Below are 23,274 nucleotides of genomic sequence, written 5' to 3'. Positions count from 1 at the left end.
CCAAGCCTCAGACAATATTCACAAATAACACTCTCTTAACTGAGAAGGAAAACGGGGCTCAAATGAACGTTCTGTCCCAAACTTTCTCAAAGGTTCTTGAATATGTCACTGGAATTATAGGTAACTCAAAACTCCCTCAAATTTTGGAAAATCCTTCACTTAAAAAGGCCACCACCACCATTTCAAATCCTCAAACCTCACCTCAAGCCTTACGGTAGAGGGCAGAACCAGCTCCAAGTCTGGAGGTCTAGCCTACCACCAGTGGTGAGTAGCAGAAATTTCTCACTAGCCACCACTTTTATTTCCCACAATGCCACACTGCAACACTACAGCAGAGGCACTGTGGGAAACTAAAATGGCAGCTAGACCTGTTGCTGCATGGAATGCTAGGGCCCCCCCCAAAATATGTCTTTTTAAAATGGAGTGCCATGTGGTCAAGGCCAGGGTCCATGGTGGGCCATATTTGAACCCTAGCAGCTGCTCAAGAATGGCAACCTTGCAGCAGTAGACAAGAATGCCTCTCCCCTCCAAAAAAATCACCACAAAGCCAAGCCAAGCACTTCGTGTAATGCTCTCCATTGTCTTCACTTCCCAACCAAATACTCAGCCAGGTGTGAAGCAATACAGCAAAGCCCAGCAGATGGATTCCTCCCCCCCACAGCCCGGCCCATTTTTTCTCCACCCTGTGGTAGAGGCTCCAGCCATAATAAATAAATCTTGGGCTGACCCAACCCCCTTAACTGATAGAGAAAGGGGGGGGGGCAAAGACCGAAAGATAGTGGCCCTACTTCTTTTAGGAGAAGACAGTGAGAAGGGTTGGGGGGGAGAAGAGAGGCATTGTGGGAAACACCAAGCATACATTTCATTAAACAAGCGTTCCCGCTTCTGCAGGCGCGCGCGATCAAAGCCCGCCCCACGGGGGGGGGGGAGAGGGAATCTCGCGCGGAGGAAGCGATGCGGCCCCACGGGAAAGGGGCAGCGTCGCCTTACCCCTGCAGCTGCTGCAGATGGGGCTTGGAGTGAACCTGCACGCTGGAGGTGCTGTTGCTCTGGCGCTGCTGGAGCTTGGAGCGCGCGACCAGCTTGCCCGCTTTGCTGAAAGTGGAAGAGGCAGCGGGCGGCGCCGGGACGCTGCTGCTGCTGCTGCTGCTAGGCTTGTGCTGGAGTTGCACGGTGGGGCCCAAGCGGAGCTGCACGCTGGGGCCGCTGGCTTTGCTCATCCGGCGAGTCCGCTCCAAGGTGCTGCTGCTGCTGCTACTCCGCCGCGTGCTGCTGTAACGCGTGTTCAGCACCTCCACACTGAACGCGCGCTGGTGCTCCTGCTGCTGCCCGCCGCTCTGCCGGCGGCTGCCCGACGTGCCCGGCAGCACATAGGTGATCGTCCTCCGCTTCGCCTTCTCGGAAGCGTCGAGGGCCGGGGACAAAAAGACACAGGCGCACAGCAGAAAACCCCACCTGATCCAAGCCATTTCCAAGAAACTCCCCGCAGCCACGAGAACTCCGCAAACCCTCGTTGCAGACAAAAGAAACGCACAAAGTTCCTGGTTTTGCAAAGGAGGTGGGGGAAAAAAAAGATTGTCTGCAATTCCGTCGCTCCTGGAGTGTGGCTCCTTCTTCCCTTTTATCCTGAAAAGAAAACAAAAAAGGGGGGCGGAAAGAGCTTTAGCTCCTCTCTCGCATCAGCCGCCGTCCAGGGCTCTCTTTCACCATGTGAGCAACTCCAGGGGAAAAAGTTGTTGCACGGAGTAAGAAAACATTGTTAAGGGAGAGGAAGCTCGGTGGGGTGTGGGGAGACCTCGGCTCCAGGCAGGAGGAGGAGCGGCAGAAGGGTGTTTTCTGGTGGGGTTTTCTCTCTCTTTCCCCCTCTCCTCTCCAAGGAAAAGCTATTTCGGCTGCCGGAGTTTGCTAGTGGTCTAAACGCATGGCTAAGAAATAAGCTTTAAAGCAGTTCAGGCTGAGGAAGGAGGGGGGAAGAGTCTTTTTAAAAAGTTTCTACGGGTGTGCGGCTCCCCTTGAGTGTCAGATCTGCGCAGCCAATCTCAGGCAGGCATGACGTCAGGCAGCCGGTCCTAATTGGGAAAACTATAAAATGGGGCTGGGAGCTCACAGGCACGATCCAGTTTCAAAAACAGAGTTGCTGTAGACCTGAGAAGGCTCCTGGATCTGCGACCTCAGACAAAAGCTCAGTGATGTGCTATTGACGAATCCTTTCGTTCTTTGCATTTTGTAAGTGTGGGGCGGCTGGAAGTTAAAAGCGTGATCTTCACCCAGAATACAATGGTGAAAAGCATATACACAATGCCTAAACACCAAGGCAGACACCGCTGAAATGTATCACACCAAGGGTTGTACTATCTACCCATACTGGTAAATTCTCATAATCTTTCCTTTTGTAACTTGCTTTCAAGAAGAAGAAAAATTAAATACAAAACACCAATGCCAGGCCAGTACTTGATAACTTAAGTTTGCAAAGTCACTAACTGCCATTAAGCTGTGATTTGAAAGTGTCTAAGCATTACAAAGTACAAAGGCATATAATATTGGTCATCAGTGTATCAAAAGAATGGCAAAACATCAGTTACCTGAACTCCTAAAACTCTTATGTGCTATTATATACCACACATCATTGAAAAAGCACATGCCATTACATTTTGAGTGTGTATGTGTCAGTAACAATACAGTGCAATCTAATGCCTATTTACTCTGAAGTCAGCTGTACAATGAATGCTCTGTGGTACTTACTCCCAGATAAATGTGCATAGGATTTCAGCCTTTAACCCTAATCCAAGCAAATGTTGATATACTACCAAATTAAATCAATAGGATTCATTCCTGAGTAAACATAAATAGGATCACACTGCACATCTTGGTGAACCCAGTAGAATGTACAGCACAATCCTGCATGTGTTTATTTTGCTGAGTACAATGGTACTTATTCCCCTTCTGAGACTAATCCGCTTCACTGATGGCTCTAGTTTGCAAAAGGCCACGCTGCAATAAATCTGATAGTCTTTAGGTCACCACAAGAAAGTTCGCTGGAAGAGACTAACATGGTTATCCCTCCATAAGTTATTGGCTTATACAGTCATACCTCGAGTTGAATGCGCTTCGGGTTGAGCGCGTTTGAGTTGCGCGCATTACTTCCAGCTTTCACCGCTCGCACATGCACAGACACTCAAAATGACATCACGTGCATGCGCGGAAGCGGCAAAACATGACACGCGCAGTCGCACCGTCGCGTCTTGCATTCCATTTGGGATGCGAACGGGGCTCCAGAATGGATCCCGTTCGCATCCCAAGGTACCACTGTAAATATGTTTAGGATCCCCCCCCCCACTCTAAACTTTAGTCTAAAGCAAATATTTTTAGCAAGAGGATACAGTATAAACCAATGATTTCATATCATGGAGCACTTCTCTCTCAGGTAAGGGTAGGGAACCTGTACCCCTCACCATGTTGTTTGCTAGACTACAACTTCCAACATCCCTGGCTGGGGCAGAGGGATGGGAAGGTCAGGTGGTACCTGGTGCGAAAAATTTCTTGTCAACCCCCATTGATTATTATTATTATTTGCCTGCAAAAATGGTTTTACATTGTTTCATATTTTCTTACAAAGGAATGTGGATTCTGGAGCCCTGATAACAAGCACGCGACTGTGGACAGATACTTAAATCTACAGGGTGAATTGTGTTTTGGCTCCACTGAATTGAAATTTCAGCCTTCACGACGTATGAAAATGGCCAAGTAAACAGTTATTTTTGTGGAGGAGGGTCAAGATATTAACTGATATGCATGAAATTTCAGATATAGCTATATAATCCTAATGTAAACCTTTGGAGCAGGCATTTTCAAAAATAAAGTTTTTTCTGAACCGCCCTAGTAGGGCAGTAATTGTTCCTTGATAATTTGTCACCCCCCTCCATGATGGCACCCTGGGCGGACCCCACCCTTCCTATGCTCCTCTGGCTAGGGGGATGATGGGAGTTGGAGTGCAGCAACATCAGTGGTGGGCATAGGCTCCTCAGGGGTAAGTACAAGGCCCTTATTTTCTTTTAGTGCATGTTTCAGGTGAAAGTGAGTGTCAGTGGTCCTACACCTCTCACCTCAACCCCATCTCTAACCACTGCAATCCAGGTAGCTGCCTAATTCCATTCCTTGCACCAGAAGTCACTGGAAAATTGAGAGAGTGGATCTCTGTTGTTCTGTCTGCTTGTATTGGTTCTTTCCTCCTATCTATCTAAAAATAATTTGCATTTTCAGAATGTGTACTGTCAGCTTAAACTATGATGAGTCTGAATGTATTTGTTTTCCTCAGCACAGGACAAAACTTTGGAATCCTTTATCAAAACTCTTTCTGCTTAGTTTTCTTCTAGGCAGGATAAAAACAACAACACGCATTCAACCCTGTCTCATCTTGGGTATATGCCCAAAGCATGTTATGCTACATTTTAGTTCTATGCTGTCCTTCAGCCAAAATAGACCCCAAGGCAACTCACAAAGGATGATGCAAAAGGTAAGTCAAGCAACAGCAACAAAAAAAAATTAAATAAAAAAATGTTAAGATATATATATATCTTAACATTAAGAACAGCAACTGGTAAAGGGGCAAAGGATGTCAGAACAGGAGCAGTTCCTTCTTAGAAGCAGGGGCAGGTGTGGTGGTGGTGGAAAAGCTTGCCTCTTGATTGTCCAGCACAGTATTTCCTCTTTTGCATGTCTGTTGAGTGGGAAGGCATTGTGAAATAAGCAATTATTTTGACACATTTACTAGAAAATACCGGGCCTAAATTGGCTTTAACTGTATACACTATACACACAGACTTTTCCAGAACATATGCTGTGTTTAAAAAGCAGCAGTGGAATTAGCAGTTGCAGACAGATGTGATCCCACAACCTCTGTACAAATAGCTTCTTTACATTCTACCAGTCTCTTCATTTCTAGGGACCCCCCCAGAGGGAAGTAATGACAATTAAGGTGGGACTTACACAGTAGGTGCACCGGGGAGGAGAACCTGTGATCCTCCAGATGTTGCACTCCAACTCCCATCAGCCCCAGTTAGCATATAGCCAATGGTCAGGATCGCTGAGAGTTGATGCTGTTTCCCCATCCCCATTATAGCACAGCAATTCTATGATTCTAACAGCCCAAAACCAAGTTTTATTGCATTGAAGATATACCCTTGAGAGGATAGAACCAGAGTTCATATAATATCATTTATAATAATGGTATTATAGATCTATAGAATCTCTATAGTACCAGGGTTTCTAGAACAATGATGTTATGCTGCCCTTGCAAATACTTTAAGATGCATATTTAAAGCCCTCCAGGCTTAAAATCAGTCCAGATAAATAGTTAGGTGCGTTTTAAACCTTAGCTTTCATCAACAGCTTGTATATGTGCATATCAAATAAGTTTCTGGCCCTGGGACATGGTTCAAAACCCTTCTTGACACGAATGAGTCATTATTACACTGGGTTTTCCTTTGTCCAACTTCCCATAGGCTAAATATGTCACCATGATGATTCCAGAGCTAAGGACTGCGTAAAAGTCTGTCTTCTCAGTTCTGGCATATGTCCATACTGTGATTAATTGCCTGTTGTCATTGTTATCTAGGCTAATTATTATACATTTTTGTCCATAGTAAGCTTGTATGGTAATGAGATGCAACTGTATGTCTGTTCAACCTTCTACTGCATAGTTTATAGCAGAATTCCAGTGACAATAAGGAATTTAACTATCCTTCAACATTTGAAAGCAGCACATAAGCATGTTTGGGATTATTCCTCTGCTGTTCTGAACATTTTCAGAATGAGGTCACATCCTATGCAGCAGAGTTTATTGTATGAAAGATAACAACTGTATCTTTCAAAGAAGAAATCAGTTGTTTCTAAATAAATGCTATTATATGTTGCAACAACAGAACGTTGCCAGTTATTTGATTAGCAAGCAATGTAGAAGCTTACAGTGGTACCTCGGGTTACAGACGCTTAAGATTACAGACTCCGCTAACCCAGAAATAGTACTTCGGATTAAGAACTTTGCTTCAGGAAGAGAACAGAAATCGTGCTCTGGCGGCGCGTTGGCAGCGGGAGGCCCCATTAGCTAAAGTGGTACCTCAGGTTAAGAACAGTTTCAGGTTAAGAACGGACCTCCAGAACGAATTAAGTTCTTAACCCGAGGTATCACTGTATTTGATTTATGTGACAGAGACCTTGACAGAGCATTTGGCTTGTTAGAAGCTGTGGTTTGTTGGTTTGTTTGTTTTTAACAATACTCTTAAGGTCCAGTACAGCCCTATATTTGGAGCTGCCATGCTGACCTAACCTCCTCTTTCCATAGCCTGTCTAAATGGGCCAAATTGATCTACACACATAATTCTACCGCCACTGTTGGAGGTACTATACTTCTGAATACCAGATGCTGGGAATTGCAGATAGGGATAATGTTGCCCCAGTTCCCCTTTGTGGGCCTCCCATAGGCATCTGGTTTGCTGCTGTGAGAACAGAATGCTGGACTAGATGGGCCTTAGGCCTGACCAAACAGGGTTTCGCTTATGTTTGGTGTTATGCATGTAGGACAAAACCACTTGGTCAGTTCAACAGAAAAAGCTCTGGGAATTAACTACACAATTTTGGCTCCAGTGACTGGGCCATGCCTTTGTGGATGGCAGAGGCAGGGCCAGCACACCAGGTGCACATACTAGGCCCGTTCAGATGTCTGAAGTATCAGCTGAACTGGCCCCAGAGCATAGAAATATGAAAGGGATATCACTCTAAAAGCAATCACAAAGTAATTATCAGTAAGTCATTGTTTCCTTCCATTATGTGCAATGGCTCATAACTTTCAGAGCAAATAAGATTTGCACACTAAACAGCAATGGGCAAAAACATATCTTGTGGTTATCCCAGACTGAGATATTATTTGTTTAATATCATCAACTACAGTGACAGGATTATTAATTGCAACCAACAAGAATTAGAAAATAAGGTTATAAGGCATTGCCAGCTAAACCTTACAGCATCTGATGTCTTGGCAGTATGGATTTGACCCTGACATTCTTCCATGATATTTTAATTACAGGAGATTGAAATATGCACAAATATGGTTACAGAGCTAGTGCTGTTTTGTACAGTGGAGGGATTAACACTAACTTTGTACTATTGATTTTTGTTGCCACAGAAGCTAATGATGACCAAGGTCTTGTGGTTTTCCCAATTGGATACATTGCATGAAAGTGGAAGCCCCAGAACGACATGAGCACATAAAGAGTTTCAGCAAACCAATTAGGTTACAGCTAAACTGCTCAAAAGCTGAATACTGGAAAAGGAAAAGATGGTGACAGCTTGGAGTGGCTGTCACATTCCCCCTTCACTGCTGCCAGGATAGGTTGCCTTTAGGGATTATCTTGTTTGTTATTTAAGTTTTAAAAGAATTACAATTTCTTGGCCAACATCTAATACTTCCATCCATCATCAGTGATCACTGCCAGATCCAATGAAACTATTTGCTTCGGGCCAGCTGGATTTGGCTTCCTTTTGAAATGCTGCCATATTGTCACAGCAAAATAAGCATTTTGTGCATTTACATTGTACCTGAAACCGCACCAAAATCAGCATAAATGCTTTAAGTAAGAATAAATTAACTGTGATCTGACTGAGCTGAAAATCCATATATTCAAATAGCCATGATTTTTATCTATTCAGATTCCCTGTTGAAATTGGAATTACCACCTGGTGGATGAAGGATCTATGCATTAAAATATTGAGTGAGTGTGTCTATGTCTCATTTGCATGTATGTATGTATGTATGCTCTGCAGAGTCCTGTGGTCTTTTATGCTATGTAAGTGGGTAGTGCTACAAAGGATTAAAATATTGATAATAATAGACATTTTCTTATTGTGAGGTTTAATGTCTATGAGAATAAAATATGCTTTCTGCATTTCCATTTTACCCTGAACAGTATTCTCTAAATTAAATATCTGCAGCTGCCAGATATAGGTTTTTAAAAAAATCATCATAGTAATTTACTGTGGTTACCTAAGCCAACAGCAAACAGACCCAAACACTATGCCACTTGTGGTATGGACATGCCCACAATGTCTTCCTGCACTCTCACATTCCTCCCACCACCAGCCAATGAGTCATTCCTCCCCCTGTGAATCCAAACCACCACAAGGAGAGACCACCTGTGGTGACCATGACCATCCATTGATTCATTCATGTCTCCCACTACAGTCTATCCCCCAAGATATTTGTGCTCTTTTCTGATTCATACATACAAAGCAGGACACCACAAAAGTCTCTCACTACATCTATTTCAGGAGGACAATTTGAGACAAATAGCAGTATATGTGATACTTTCGCTGTTTCTGGAGCTTACATTCACACGTCTAGCCTTCTTAAAGCCATAAATTAGCAGAAACAGTACCTCCTAACCACAAATGTATTGTCATCTGTCCAAAAATGCAGTGTCTGTGGACCCATGACTAGTAGTTGGACCCATTTTTGACTTTCCTTTTATAACAGCATGCACATTAAGCCTTCTAAAAAGCATGAGAGTTAGCATGTCGCTTTCAGCTACAAAAGATGCCAAGTAGAAATGCATATCACAGAGTGTCCAAAGCACAGCAGAGCAGGGCTTGAAGTGCTTGGGATATGCTACTGTCAGGCCACTGAGATGGGACAAAGAAAAGACTGTGCTCTGGGAAATGTGCAATAAAACAGAAACTGCTATTAGTGCAGCTTTCCAAGAGGACTAGATGTGGTCTTCAAAGTAGATCAGTTATTTGTTTGCTAGTTTAAATAGTATTGCACTGCCTTTCTGGAAAATATCAAGGCAGTATACATCCCATCCCAACTATTTCAGACTCAAAACTGGGATGCGCATCTTCCGGGACACGCACCCGGGCAAGTCACATGACCCATGCCTCACTCTCGCTCCGAAAAAGCACTTTTTTCAGGGCAAGATCTTGTGTGGCCCTGGGGAAAGTATTTTTGGGGGGGAGGGAGAATGGGTGGGCCTTTTGGGGCCATTGTCCTGACCTGGCGGGCTTTTCCTATGCTCTTAGTTTATTAATACTGTTGCCTAATACAAGTTTGTCATGGCCTTTAGCTAGAACAATAATATTATGAACTTGAAATTTAGAGGCAATGCTTTCAAACATATTACTTTAACTTAGATAGCACACGGCACTAAAATTAATTTGCCCATTATTATCTGGGGCATGCAATTATACATGTCATTATTAATACTGACACGGCACCAAAAAGTACTATGTATTAACATGATCATTATCTGACATACCCCTCATTGTGTTCAGCTTCCAATTATTGGCAGTGATCACCGAAGAGAATAAATGTTATCATTTGCCCCAAACCTGCCACACTCAGGCAGGTTTCACTCTCCTTTATGTAGGGCTTGTGGATTTATTTACTTATTCCAGTTACTTATTAGTCACTTTTCAAGACCAGTCCCTCACAAAGCAATCTATAGACAGAAATGAAAACAACAGAACCACAGGCAGAGTATGAAGAACTGGGTGGATGCGGACAAATAGACCCTTGGGAGCTACTGAGCTAGATTGCCAAAATTCTCTTATTGTAAATAGTAAGATACAATTTTATGGCCTTCTAGAATGCCAGAACTGAAGGAGCCAAGTGAATGTCAACTACAAGAGAATTCCACAGGTGTAGGATCACCACAGAGAAGGCTGTATCTCAGGAAGTTGCCAGCCTAACTGATGTCACCCTGTGTGCACACAAACAGAACCTAAGATGATGGGCAGAGTCATGCAGGTGCAACCAATGTGGTCCTGAACTGTTTTGGGCCTTAAGCATTAATGCCAGCAATTTCTGACCATAAGAGCCAACCTAGATTTCTAGCTTGGCAGTTCCATGACTGAAGCTGCCAAGTTTTGTTTTTATTTTTCTAATAGCAGTCAGAGAGGCGTGGGGATTTGGAGTGGTGCACTGGCATAGGGGAGGGGTGAACTGTTTGTTTTCCATGCTGATTCCCTCAATATTCAATGTGAAAGCAGAAATAAAGTATTAATAATTACATTTGTTAGTTACTTTATCTTGCTCAGGGCAACCCAAAGCACCTTACAACCTCTACTGACCTACTAAGTGAATCCATTTTTTGCTATAAAACTACTTGGAGTATTATATTTTGTAGGAAAGTGGTGTATATATTTTCAAATAAAACTAACAAAACAAGCAAATTAGAAAGGAAGCTCCTAAATGTAAAACTGATCACTCTCCCACTTTCAAATCTGATCTTCCATTGTTGCCTTTGTCTTTTGTCAATTTCTGGATCTGAAGGTCAGTTTCTCTTCAGGCTAGGTTGCTAAAACAATTTTACTGGTAGTTGAAAAATCTGAGCTTGATAGATCAAAGTAAACTTATCCAGACAGCTTTTCTGTAACCTAGTTTCAATAAGCCTTACTAAACCTGAACTGCTTGTTTTCAGTGTAAGGTTTTGTTCCCTAAACATGAGATGGTTGTTAGCTCAGGTATTTCAAGTAGGTCTTGCAAGGCCTTTTAAGAACAGGATGAATGGGGGATGCCATAATCAAAATTAGTTTTGAATCAGAACATTAGGCTGAAATTCACTAACGACACCAAATCCTTGAGTTTGTGATTAGAAATATGATTGGAATGAATGCAAATAGTAAACTATATATTGGTTTTACTTTTTTTATAATGAACCAGAGAGCAGTGATTGGGAGTAGGCTAGATATTATTTTGTGCATAAATCTGCATTCATTAAAAAAAAATGCTATACAGAGCTACACAGGAGCCCGTACTAGGAAAGACAGTGAACTTATTTCTTTATCCAGTGGCTCTACCTGTCCCAACTGCTTTGTCCACTGTCCCACAAGCTCCAGTGGTTACCGGGTGTCACTGCACATTACCATCCAGAGGGGGGCCACTAAGCTCAGAATTATCTATCTGCACCACTGGTTTCAATAGAGAGGCATGCATGCACCACTACTAGCCCTCCTCTGGAATGGGTAGATCTAGTCAAGCCTTTTTCCAGCCTTGCAGTGCTGACTGAGGCTGATGGGAGTCATAATCCAAACCATCCGTTGAGCACCAGGCTGCCTAAAGCTAGTCTCCAGCCTCTGTGAGCAAAGAGCATCTAAAGCCCTAGACTGAGGTTGGCTGTGACTCTTGGAGCACTAATAACCCTGGGAGATGACATTTAGGACCTGGCTAACAATTATTTACATATTTATGGAATAAGAAGCTGCATGGGACAGATTTTTATGTGAAACACTGTAGCTTAGGTAGACGGCCCCCAGACTGGAGCTTTGACATTTATGGGGCACACTTGATTATTCATATGCTAAGCCCTATGCTGTGTCCAAAACCAAATTTCAATAGACTGTATAATCCCAGGGAAGCTCTTGGAATGTTTTCATAGTTTGATTTTCCAGGACATCTCAAAGAGTGTGAGTTGTGAAGTCTAGCCACTTGTGGCAGATGAATAATACCAAGCTGACCTTTAGTGGAGTGTGATAAGACAAAAAGTACCCTGAGGGATCTTGGTAGAGTTGCATTTTCATATTTCAGCTGCCTGGGTTGTGATTTTGAAGATTTGTACAGTTATATACTTGTGAGCGTTCTGGAGAAAGGTTCAGTAACTCGGTTGTTTATCTGCATCAGTTATAACAGTTTTATTGGGGTGCTGACAAAAGCATTCTCCCCACATCTCATTCCCATAAGACAGCATTACCCAGCAGCTAAATTTGATATAATGATATGCATTAAAAACAATACCTCATGTTAGCAGGCAGATGTATATAAAGCCTCTGCATGGTTATTTATTGGTGCCTTAAAAGCATTTGCTCATTGATAAACCTGGGGCAAAAGTGTGACTTCAGTGTCCTGCCTAGTTACTTGCCCCATTTTTGTATAATTATAATAGCTAATTATACAAAAACACTTGATTTGCATCATTTGTAATTTGGAGTGCAGAGCCCAGAGTTGGACATCTGGATAAAGTGCTATTTACATGGAATTTTACAGGCACTGAAAACTATAAAGGGGGGGGGGGTTTCAATGAATTTGGAAAAAAATTGGACAACTAAATTTGGATACTCAGGTTCCCATTATACTCACCAAAAAGCTGTTATACGAATACAATAGAATCTAAATTAGAAAGCCTGTGGAGAGAGTTTCAAAGGAGTTCCTTGATTCAAATGTTCTAAAAAAAACCACCACCCTACTGTGTAATGTGCAAAATAAGCATATGTTTTAAGTTCACATTTCAGTGTATGTCTGGCACTTAAAACCATGGGCAATTATATCTAAATACGAAGTGGGAGAACCTGAAGATAGGAAACTACTTGTTTAAATCCATGCATGCCCACAGTCTCATAGTTCAAAAGTGGTTGAATGTTGGCACTACTGTTAGGAATATAATAAGGCCAAAAAACTTTGTCTACACCAAATATATACTAAACAATTGCTGTAATGTCTGGAACACAATACGTGCAGTCTCCTTTTTCTCTCCAAAACGTTTAACGAAGACCGGGCCAGATTTAGTGATACGGTTCTACGTGTATGTAAGTTTAAGAAAAATTGCTGAGTGTATTATGTCATTAGGTAATTGGTCCTAGCAGTGACAGAAAACAGTTTGCTTAAAGAAAGAAAAAGAAATGAAGCATAATTAACCCCTTCCTGTGATACTAGAAGACTAACCTCACCAAAATAAGACCAACAAGCAAGGTCAAGAGGCCAACGTACATATGGCCATTTACACATTAGTAGCTTAAAACCCAGTGAAGTCGTTTCCCCTGCTGTGTTTCAAGCCACGTTTTTATGTTGCTGTACACACCAGAGAAGGTTTGGGAAGTCATCACATGATGCGCATTACAGTCATACCTCAAGTTACGTTTATGTTTTTTCAGGTTGAGTCCCACGGTGACCCGGAAGTACTGGAAAGGGTTGCTTCTGGGCTTCGCCGCTCGTGCATGCACAGACACACAAAATGACGTCACGCGCATGCACAGAAGCAGCGAATCGCAACCCACAGATGTGCCGCTGCAGGTTGCGTTCTTTTTATGTTGTGAATGGGCCACCAGAACGGATCCTGTTCACAACCAGAGGTACCTCTGTACCTGATTTTTCTCCCCACGCCTGCAACTCCCCATAACTCCTGTTCAGTAAAAGGTATCTTTTGCACATGTGCTGGCATCTGTGGCTGCACAACATCTGTCTCAAATGTACACACCTCAGAAGAGCCACAGCTTCTGTTTTCAAATTGGATGGAAGCCCATTTGAGGGAAATTGCACCTAACACCAGTATTTCTCAAGAAACAACAGGCTACATACATGGATTGTGGCTAATGTCGTGTGTAATTGGCTTCAAAAACCAACAGTGGGGGCATACTGGAGCTGGAGTAGACAGTAATGCGTACACAGCCTATGTCAGTGGCTGTGTCAATTCAAGGTACCTCCCTGGCAATTAAGTTATTCTTGCAAGGCTTATTCGCCATTCCTTCTCGGGTGACCAGTTATGCATTGCTTTAAAAAAGGGCAAAAGGGAGCACCAATTTGCATAACATTTGTATAGAATGCATATGTATAAATGCAATTTTAAAACATCTATATATTAATATACCTCACTTTAAAGAAAAAAAGCCCAGTTGACTTGTGTACCTGCTCAGTCTGCTGCTGCTAACTGTAGAGAGGAGATGGCTGCTTTCCCTTTTTTATGGTTCCTTCTCTTTAATCCAGATTCGGAATCAACAGTCCCCAAACAGAGGACGCCTCAAATAGGCCTGTCCTTGGTAAAGTAGGATCCCTGGCCACTCTGATTCCTTCCTTCTCTGGAGAGCAGAGAAGGGGGGCTGTTTTAGCTTTGCATTGTCCTTCTGGAAGAAGTAGAACAATGTTCTCCCTTGCTGAGGGTTTTTTTTTTTTTCCATTTCCAAAAAGTAAGGTCTATTTGTTCTAGTTAGGATTTGGAAGTGAAATTAATTACGTGGTTTTAATTTCAGCCATTTTATACTGATTTTTTCAATTTAGTTTTGATTAGCTATGTTTTGGTAAGCTGCCTCAAGCAAACTAAAACACTCCCAATGTTGTAACTTTTCCTCATAGGGGAGTTGCCCAAAAACTTTGATCATTTTGGCTGCCCCTTTCTGCACACTGCATTCCAAGTACAGTTGCACCATGGATATGCATAGAGGCGTTATTCTATCAGCTGTTTCTCTCCATGCATACATGCCAAAAAGCAGCAGCTATCAGGTCTTGTACAATAACCTTCAACTGATAAAAGGCTCTGATCCTGACTGAGTGGTGCCTTGTGCTGGCCCTTCCTGTATGGTTCCTATGGGGCTTAGCTGGACTAAAACTTGCAAATTCCCTTAGTCGGAACCATAATTATATAAAGCAATATAGTAATTGCTCATATAGAGCTAAATGTGTATGTAATTTGTTCAACACATAGACAATGTGAAACTCAAATCCAAAGGGCAAAGTTAGACCTTTCTGGCTTACAAACTTTGTGGTTGGCCCAGTCCTCTAATCCACAAAACTGCTAGAGACCTCAGAGTTGCTTCTTTGCAAATAGCTTTAGTCCCAAAGTAACAAGAGCTCCTCAAACAGCAGAATTATCATTTGCAGCTTGAAGGGTGCTACTTCGTGGGCCTCCAAACACATCTGTGAGAAAAGATGTGGACTGATTTCCCATCCCCCTTGGTAATTAACCATGCCTATGCATAATTTAGTTTTAAGTTTTAAAACTTAGTTTTAAGGGATGCGGGTGGCACAGAGCCTAGGACTTGCCGATCAGAAGGTCGGCGGTTCGAATCCCCGCAACGGTGTGAGCTCCCGTTGCTCGGTCCCTGCTCCTGCCAACCTAGCAGTTCGAAAGCACGTCAAAGTGCAAGTAGATAACTAGGTACCACTCCGACGGGAAGGTAAACGGCGTTTCCGTGCGCTGCTCTGGTTCGCCAGAAGTGGCTTAGTCATGCTGGCCACATGACCTGGAAGCTGTACACCGGCTCCCTCAGCCAATAAAGTGAGATAAGCGCCGCAACCCCAGAGTCGGTCACAACTGGACCTAATTGTCAGGGGTCCCTTTACCTTTACCTATGCATAATTTGTTTACTTCATATAAGGTGAAAAGAGCCCATAAATATTATTCAACTCTCCAGCAGAACAGGTTTTCTAGCCTTCTAGCTCTATACTGAGTGACTTGGTCCTAACTAGGCTATATCAAGCCATTCAGCAGTGTTACATGTACCTTCAGCAGTCTATTCAAGAGCTTTCTCATTCAGTTCAGTGGAGATTCATCCCCTTCCAGACACAGAATGTCCTCTTCCATTTAAGGGAATGAGGAAGCTCTCCCATACGGGAGTCCTATGTGTGCCTTGGGGTATCTATGCTATGCAGCTTTGAAGCAGTGGCTATGTCTGCAATCCAGACCTATCAATAGCACTTCTCTCAAGAGACAAGAACACACACACACCTGGGGGTTTTCTTTCCATTTTCACTTCAGAGGCTTCGTTTGCCAAGCCACAAACCACTGTTTAAATTTCTCTGGCTTGGCAGTTCAGAAAGGGGAACGGTGGAAGCAAAAAAAGGGGAGAGTCCCACCATGTCTGTCCATGTCTGTGCAGCTGATGCCAGGTCTACTTAAGCTATCAACACAAATGCAAACGGAACACGCTGGCTAATAACTGGTAGTGGATATATAATTAATTACAATGTCATTCAAAATATACTAACATGCCACTTCAAAATAATGTATATATCATACAGTTGTTGTTGTTTAGTCGTTTAGTCGTGTCCGACTCTTCGTGACCCCATGGACCAGAGCACGCCAGGCACTTCTGTCTTCCACTGCCTCCCGCAGTTTGGTCAAAATATCATACAGTACATCTCACAAAATATACAAGTGACTGTAAGTTGTTGTATATATAAGAGTCAAATGAGGAGTCAAACAAGTCAATGAATGGCGAGGAATGCCAAGCTGTTTCTCAAAGGAAGACGTCCTGTAAAAGTCTCAAAGGAGGACGTCTATCAGAAATGTTAAAAGGAAGTCTCAAGAAGACAGTCTGTCCGGAATAGTTCACTGTTTCGGAATAAAGTCTTTATCAGCAAATAATTATCAATGAAAAATTTTCACACTAGTCATACCTCGGGTTACAGCCGCTTCAGATTGCATTTTTTCTGGGTTACGGACTGCCAAAACCCGGAAGTACTGGAATGGGTTACTTCTGGGTTTCGGCGGTTGCGCATGCGCAGAAGTGCTAAATTGTGCTTTACGCATGCGCAGAAGCACCAAATCGCAACCTGCGCATGCGCAGAAGTGGGTTGCGAATGTGCATCCCACACGGATCACGTTCGCAACCCAAGCGTCCACTGTAGTGGGAATCTTGCTAGTGGATTCAGCAGCAGCTACACTATCCAATGAGCACTGATCCAGTGAGCAACTATTCTGTTGATTGTTACATTTTGCAACACAGTGGTTTGTGTTTGTCCACAGGTCTATTTAAGCTGACTGGTGGGACTGCTGAAGCAGCCGCATACTCGGAGCTTGTGGAAAGTCTTAGGGAACAGGAGGTGTCTGGCACAGCTTCCCACACAGAAGTGACCAGCATAAACCTGCAATTCAGAGCGGTCCTTTTCATTTCCCATCTTACTTGCACAGATGATGGTCCTATGAGAGCAACATCTAATCATGTGTGTGCAGTCTCAGGAACTGGAACAGGGACAAGCCCACAGATGCTGAAGTGCTGCATTTTGAATGGAAGCCCCACTGCATGGTAACTGAAAAAGCCTCTCAGCTATTATATTCGTTTACGCTGGGACTCTTGGGCCAAACTAGACATTATCTGAATTGTGTGGTGGGAATTAATGTGTCTAGTTTGTTTGTTTTTCAATTAGCGACTGCTAATCCTTGGAATGGTGACCCTCCTGGCCAAAACCAGGGTGTAAATGGAACATTAAGTGAACCTGGCCTCTCCAGGGTACATTTTCAAAATTTATTATGGGGGAAAGCACCTATACGGTAATTGAAATCTTGCAGCCGGTTCATTCTTGTCTAGCAGTAGGGAGAAACCCCACACTCGCTCTCCAGCCATTTTAAAGCTGCATGCATCACAAACAACCCACACAAGAATATACCAGAGTCAATACATGGAAACTGTAGACAGGAAGCAGAAAAAGCAGGTCTCTCATACATACAGTGCTCACAATCCTAAATATAAAAGGCTATAAATGTGCTGGAGAGTAAATTAGTGAGTGAAACATTTCAAGAGAATGCTAAGGGGAACAATGGAAGAAAAGCAGACCAGCCCACAGGGAATTCTGTTTTACTCAGTCATAAAAAACACACACATATACACAACCTCTTCTGGTTTCCCCTGCCTGGAAAAGCTGCTCACAATGCTGGGAACAATATGTGGTTTTTTGCTTTTTTTTTTTAAAGTACTAAACAGCAGATTTCTGTTTAAAAAGATGTAAAAATGCAAAGAATTAAGTGACTGGACAGAACAGGAAAACTAAGCCAAAAAGGTGCTTGCATTGAGTGGCCTTGTTTGTACTTCACTTTAACCCATAGTTAAATGAAGTGTGGTGTGTGAGTTAGGGTGGGGAGGGGAGGGGGGTTTCAGAGGCTTCAGAGATGCCAGGGGAAGACCTAAAGGGTATCATTTAAGGGAAAAAACTCCTCAGATTTTTCATTTTCAAGTAACTTCCCACCCTTAAAGCTAGATTCTAGTCATACACCAGAGCATCTTAAAAAAAACCAACCTATCTCTGACAGAAATATTAAAAAAGAAACATGAAGAAACCTTCAGTGGGGACTCATCTACATTAGTAAATAAAAAGTGTTTTAAATGCGTTATAACACTGTGATGGCGCTGTGGAGTTCCATCTTTCAGCAACATGATTTCCCATTATGAGGCTTACAACCTGTTTCCCTGAAACTTTTTTTGATGTGTCTAGATCCAGCCTGGTTTGCTTTCTCAGAAGTTCTCTACTTTTCTGACTGCTGATCCTTGTGAAACACAAGTACAGTAGCACCATCAACACAAAAGAGATGTATTAGCATATGCAGTGGGCATGAAATGTGACTGGTCAGCGGGTGGAAAAGAGGGAGAATGGAATGGAGCATCCTGGAAAAAGACATGGCTCCCCAATTAGAACCCTGGAAGGAGCTCTCCATACTGCAACATTTTGCTGTAGCCCTCCTTATTCCTGACCACGAAATATTTTTCTAATTTCCAGGCAAGCTTCAACTAATTATCACTCCTCACCTCTATGTTTCAATCAAGTGTGTACAAGCTGTATACATGGGAGTGCTCTCTGTGATATGTCCTGATTGTTTTCAATATATAGATTGCATGGAAAAAGTATAGAAGGTCAGCCGAGCATGCAAAATTGGAAAGCCAATGGCATCTAAATGAATTCAGACAAAAGTCATTTGTGTCTCATGCAGGCCCATTAAATACATAATGGAAAAGATCAGATGTGTACATATTTTAAATCCTAAGGGCAATCCTACTTTGCATATACTGTATTATATAGATTAAAATAAATGAAATCAGTTTAGTGTTGTCAGTTATAGGGACTTGATGCCCACCTCAGGGATGACTGTGGGCAGAATTGTTGTCTTGCAGGGGGTTGGACTAGATGACCCTTGGGTCCCTTCCAACTCTACAATTCTATGATTTTATGTAAATGAGAATTTACAATAAATAAATAAAAATCTGGGCCCAATTTACATACCCATCTTTCATGGCTACTTTGTGCAAATGCAGCTTTAAATTAGCTCAGCGATTACAAGTTCAGAGAAAAATCAATTGTGTTTTTGCTCCATCTGTACATGTCACAGCAAGAAACTATTAGTGAAACTAATTTTTAACACAGCGAGTATCTCAATATGACATTTATGCCCCAGCCAGCTCTGTAAAACAAATGCAGGAGGTGGGGAGAGGGAAAGAAAAGCATTTATGTACCTGTGTTTGGTTTTATTCATTATGGGTATACTGTAACTCATTAGGGAGGACTTTTAGATAAAAGCATTAATCTGAAATCAAAGCCTGCCCAGTTATGCAAAGCACTCAAACTGTGGCCACATTACGGAGTCTAGAAGCTTCACGGTTGTGGCTGGAAGGGAAGCTGAAAACTACTAAAAATGCAGCTTCCCCAAAATTATGTTGAAACAATCTATAGCCTTATTTAAAATTAACCAGCCTAACTTTTTAAGTTGTGGCCTAAGCAATTTATTCAATGTCATTTACTTGCTTAAAGAAGGAAATTGGAGGAAATGAGCTTTACTCTCTCATGGAAATAAATGGAATATACAGTGGTACCTCGGGTTAAGTACTTAATTCGTTCCGGAGGTCTGTACTTAACCTGAAACTGTTCTTAACCTGAAGCACCACTTTAGCTAATGGGGCCTCCTGCTGTTGCCGCGCCGCCGGAGCACGATTTCTGTTCTCAACCTGAAGCAAAGTTCTTAACCTGAAGCACTATTTCTGGGTTAGCAGAGTCTGTAAACTGAAGCGTATGTAACCTGAAGCGTATGTAACCTGACGTACTACTGTATAGGTTCTTTATCTCTGGCAGAATCAAGCCCAAATCTGTCTCTTCCACAGGTGATGAAGAGGCACTAAGAACGATTCCTATGTATAGTTTGTGTGTTGAAAATTAATCCTGTTTTGAAGACCCTGGACATTGCCGATGGAGTACTGTGGGTTGTGCATTCTCCACTAATTTGGCCAAGTGTGTGTGTGTAATTTGATGCTTGCACTGTTTTAAATGAGTTATACTGTTAATGTGGAGCTATGCGCATGGCTGCAACAGCATTTATTCACATGGTCACTGGTTGTGCACCTGCAGTCTGACCTGGATAGGATCACCTCTTACATACAGTGGTACCTCGGGTTACATATGCTTCATGTTACATACGCTTCAGGTTACAGACTCCGCTAACCCAGAAATAGTGCTTCAGGTTAAGAACTTTGCTTCAGGATGAGAACAGAAATCGTGCTCCAGTGGTGCGGTGGCAGCAGGAGGCCCCATTAGCTAAAGTGGTGCTTCAGGTTAAGAACAGTTTGAGGTTAAGAATGGACCTCCGGAACGAATTAAGTACTTAACCCAAGGTACCACTGTATGTAGTTTTCCTGCTGATTCTTGATGGTACTGTGATGATTTTGTGCAAAATGTTATTAAGATTTAAGCTTGTAACAAAAAAGTGTTTATGTTAGTCCTTTGTTTATGCTGACCCAAATAAAAGTATTTTAAATTTATGATGTTCCAGCCACAAGACATACTCTATTTTACTAGGCAACTCAAATGGGAAAGGGCTGCATTGCATGGTTGCATGAGCAGAGCTCTACTAATGCAATATTCCTTCACCTGATTCCAAGTGATTACACTGCAGCCCTGTTTAACACACACACACACACACACAAAATTCAGGAGCCCCACCTGACCTTTTGGAAAGGTTTTCTTCAAGAGGTGGTACAGTGGGTTTCAGAGGAAAGCAGGGAAAGAGGTCTCAGTTGTGTAAGCTGCCTTCCACTTGCACAACCACTGGATACAACCCAAGGTTTCTAATGAAAAAGCAGTAAAATAATGTTTACTTGTAATCACAAGTTTCAGCTGTAACCAAAGATTCTTGGATTACAGAGGCCTCCCCAAATCACTGCTAAACATCATTAAAATCAAATTGTCTATAGCACTGTTTATGGGTTGATCCCAGAGAATTATAGAGGCCAAGCAATCTTTCAGTGGACTCCCATCAAAAGCAGGTGGCCCAGTAAACTAGTTCATCTTACCTTTGTCATTGTGCTTATTAAAACTAATTGGAGAGATAAATTGCCTCCTAGAAAGCCATTACCTCCTTGAAAGCACGTTAATTTGAAGCTGAAAGACTTTATTGAAGTTACATTAGACTCTATTCAGCTGCGATCCTAATACTTATGTTCCAATTATCTCCAAGTGATAATCAAATTTTAAAAATCTCATTGGACAGGATTGACATACAATTTTGAAATGGCTCTCTTATGCTTTTTATATTAGCACATTAATAACCTAGAGAGGAGGTTTTGCCATAACATTTTGCTGTTTAAGGATGTTTTCAAAAGTTAACAACACCGTTCATATGCATAGTCCAAAGGTTCAAGGTGCAAAATGCATGTTATATTGAAGGTGTGTTCCATTAATCTTTAATACTTAGAAAGCACCTGTGGGGGAATCGGGGCTGCAGGCTGTTTGTCCTTTTCGTTGTTGTTTTAATTGCTATGTATTATATTTTTGATATTGTTTTGCTGTAAGCTGCTTAGGGAATATTTATTGACATGGCCACATACATCTCATAATACTATTAATAAGCAATAAATAATAATAATAAAATAATCAATAGTAATAATAACAACTCCCTGGATTGGCTTGCCAGTCCATGAAGCGCAAAGTGCTTTTGCCTTGTGGGAACACACCGGTCCAGCAAATTTTGGCAAGCCAAAGGCCCACTGCTGTGGCAGGGGGAACGCGTCCTGTTTCACAGTTTGAGGCAAAATGGGAAGTACTGCTTTGCCCTGCTGCCATCACTGCTCCTACCACCATCTATCTGCTTCCGCTCCCGTTGCCTTCTCTGGCACCACTGCATGCCCTGCCCCATCCGCTACTGGCAGGGAAGCAGTATCGCCATTGTTGCCAGTTTGGGGCAAGATCTTCCCATGATCTTGCCCCAAATCAGCGCCGCCAGTGAAGAGGCAGGCGTACCCTGGGAGGCTTCTGCCACTAAAAACGAGCAGTACATCACCAAATGTAATTTAGAACAGACAGTCCTAAGAAACTACTGAGCATCAGCAAACAAAATAAGTAACAACGATGCTGCCACTGTTGTGGTTAAGAATCCAGAAACGTAAAGCCAAGCCTCAAATTGACTGCATAATCCATACAGCACAAGGAGCATTGTGAAATAGATGGCCCTCCCCCACCCTGAGTTTCTCATCAGTTTGTAGCAGCTATGAAAAGCCAGCATACTTGTGGGTGGCCTGCTGTGGCCTTCATTCGGTTTTATTCAATTATTCACTTGATTACACTTGAAAGAGCTATAAAAAGGGCATCTTAATTGCTCAGTGTTACTCACAAGCTTTTCAAAGCCAGCAAAGTGCGGCGCATGATCGCGATGTCCCTTTTGTGAATTCACAAATTTATCCCTACTGCAAGCCAATAAATAGATGGAATTACAAGTTTAGCACATATACAACCCCCCACCCTCGAAAAAATACCAATTAGTTCTGGACAGGCATTTCTTGTTGGCTCCCCCAATCTGCAGTGCTACATTGTGCAGTACACCCACAGTTTGTCATGGAACCAGGTTTACATCTCAATGCTTTCAACTTTATCATCCTAAGAGATATTGAACAGGAGATTCAGGAAAGAACTGGGTACTCAAAGGCTGTAGTAAGAAGACCTGTCTTCTACTTGGTAAGAGAAACACAGAAAAAATACAGCAATCGTAAGTGATGTAGGTTCAAAGATATGTAGTTTCCTTTTTATTCAGGCTACGACACATGCACCAATGGCCCCTGTTAATCAGAGTCACTCCTTATTTTCTGCGTCCCCCCAGAAACAAAGCACTGGATCTCTGGTTGATTTGCAGTAGATCACCAGGGAATCCTTTATGTCAATGGCTGCTCCCATTAAGCACCCTTTCTCATATTTATTAGTATTATTTTTATATCCAACCAGTGCTAACGTTACTGAAAGCATCTACAAATGAAATCTTAAGAGTAATGCTTTCCTCATTATTTTGGTTTCCTTCTGATTTTAAGATGCATTTTGAGTCAGTGTGATACCTGTATATCCAATTATAAAGTCAGTTACTATAGATCTTCCAGATATTAACAGAGATGCCAGAAACTTTAGATAGAAAGGAAAATGCAGCAGTCAAAATTTGGGTGAATAAATCAATTAGTAAAATTTGAAGAAGGGAGAATTTATCAAATCAAGGGGTTGAAAATGTTTCGCAACTTCCATGTTAGTAAGACTAATTTGGGAGACAATCTATGGAGATATTTGCTTGAAACCAGAAAAAGCCCCAAGTAGGATTGCTATTCCTGACTGAAATGTAAGTGGAAAATATATTAGCAGTGGTTTTATTATCTTTCTATGCACATCAGGCAAAAGCTTTAGGAACTTGTGTTAGAGGCTATTTTTGGAATCATTTGATACTGGAGTTACCTGCTTATGTTCCTGCAGGCTTTTAAAACAGTTGTTAAATGGCATAGCCATGGATT

At 42.3% G+C, this 23,274-nt stretch overlaps 1 protein-coding gene and 1 long non-coding RNA gene across 12 annotated transcripts in view; both read right to left on the bottom strand.

The window, feature by feature from the left end:
* The window catches only part of LTBP1 (latent transforming growth factor beta binding protein 1), a 177,022-nt gene extending 174,728 nt beyond the window's left edge, over positions 1-2,294 (bottom strand). For 3 of the 11 annotated variants that reach the window (XM_083604181.1, XM_083604182.1, XM_083604183.1), the window contains exon 1: positions 991-2,292. In XM_083604181.1, coding sequence (XP_083460307.1) covers positions 991-1,469 — 479 coding nt within the window. In that variant the 5' untranslated portion in view covers positions 1,470-2,292. Of the gene's footprint in view, positions 1-201; positions 269-990 lie in introns of those variants that run through there. The other 8 variants (XM_083604175.1, XM_083604180.1, XM_083604184.1 and 5 more) reach the window with 5 other exon arrangements.
* Positions 2,295-4,348: 2,054 nt separating this feature from the next.
* Positions 4,349-23,274, bottom strand: part of LOC310758315 — a 29,218-nt gene continuing 10,292 nt past the window's right edge. Inside the window, exon 2 of the long non-coding RNA XR_014545705.1 lies at positions 4,349-4,717. This is a non-coding gene — a long non-coding RNA (uncharacterized lncRNA). The remainder of the gene's footprint in view (positions 4,718-23,274) is intronic.

Source organism: Podarcis filfolensis (assembly GCF_964270895.1).
Source record: "Podarcis filfolensis genome assembly, chromosome: 3".
Lineage (NCBI taxonomy): Eukaryota > Metazoa > Chordata > Lepidosauria > Squamata > Lacertidae > Podarcis > Podarcis filfolensis.
Note: the sequence above shows the minus strand (reverse complement) of the source record. Positions and strands in the feature narration are given on the sequence as shown.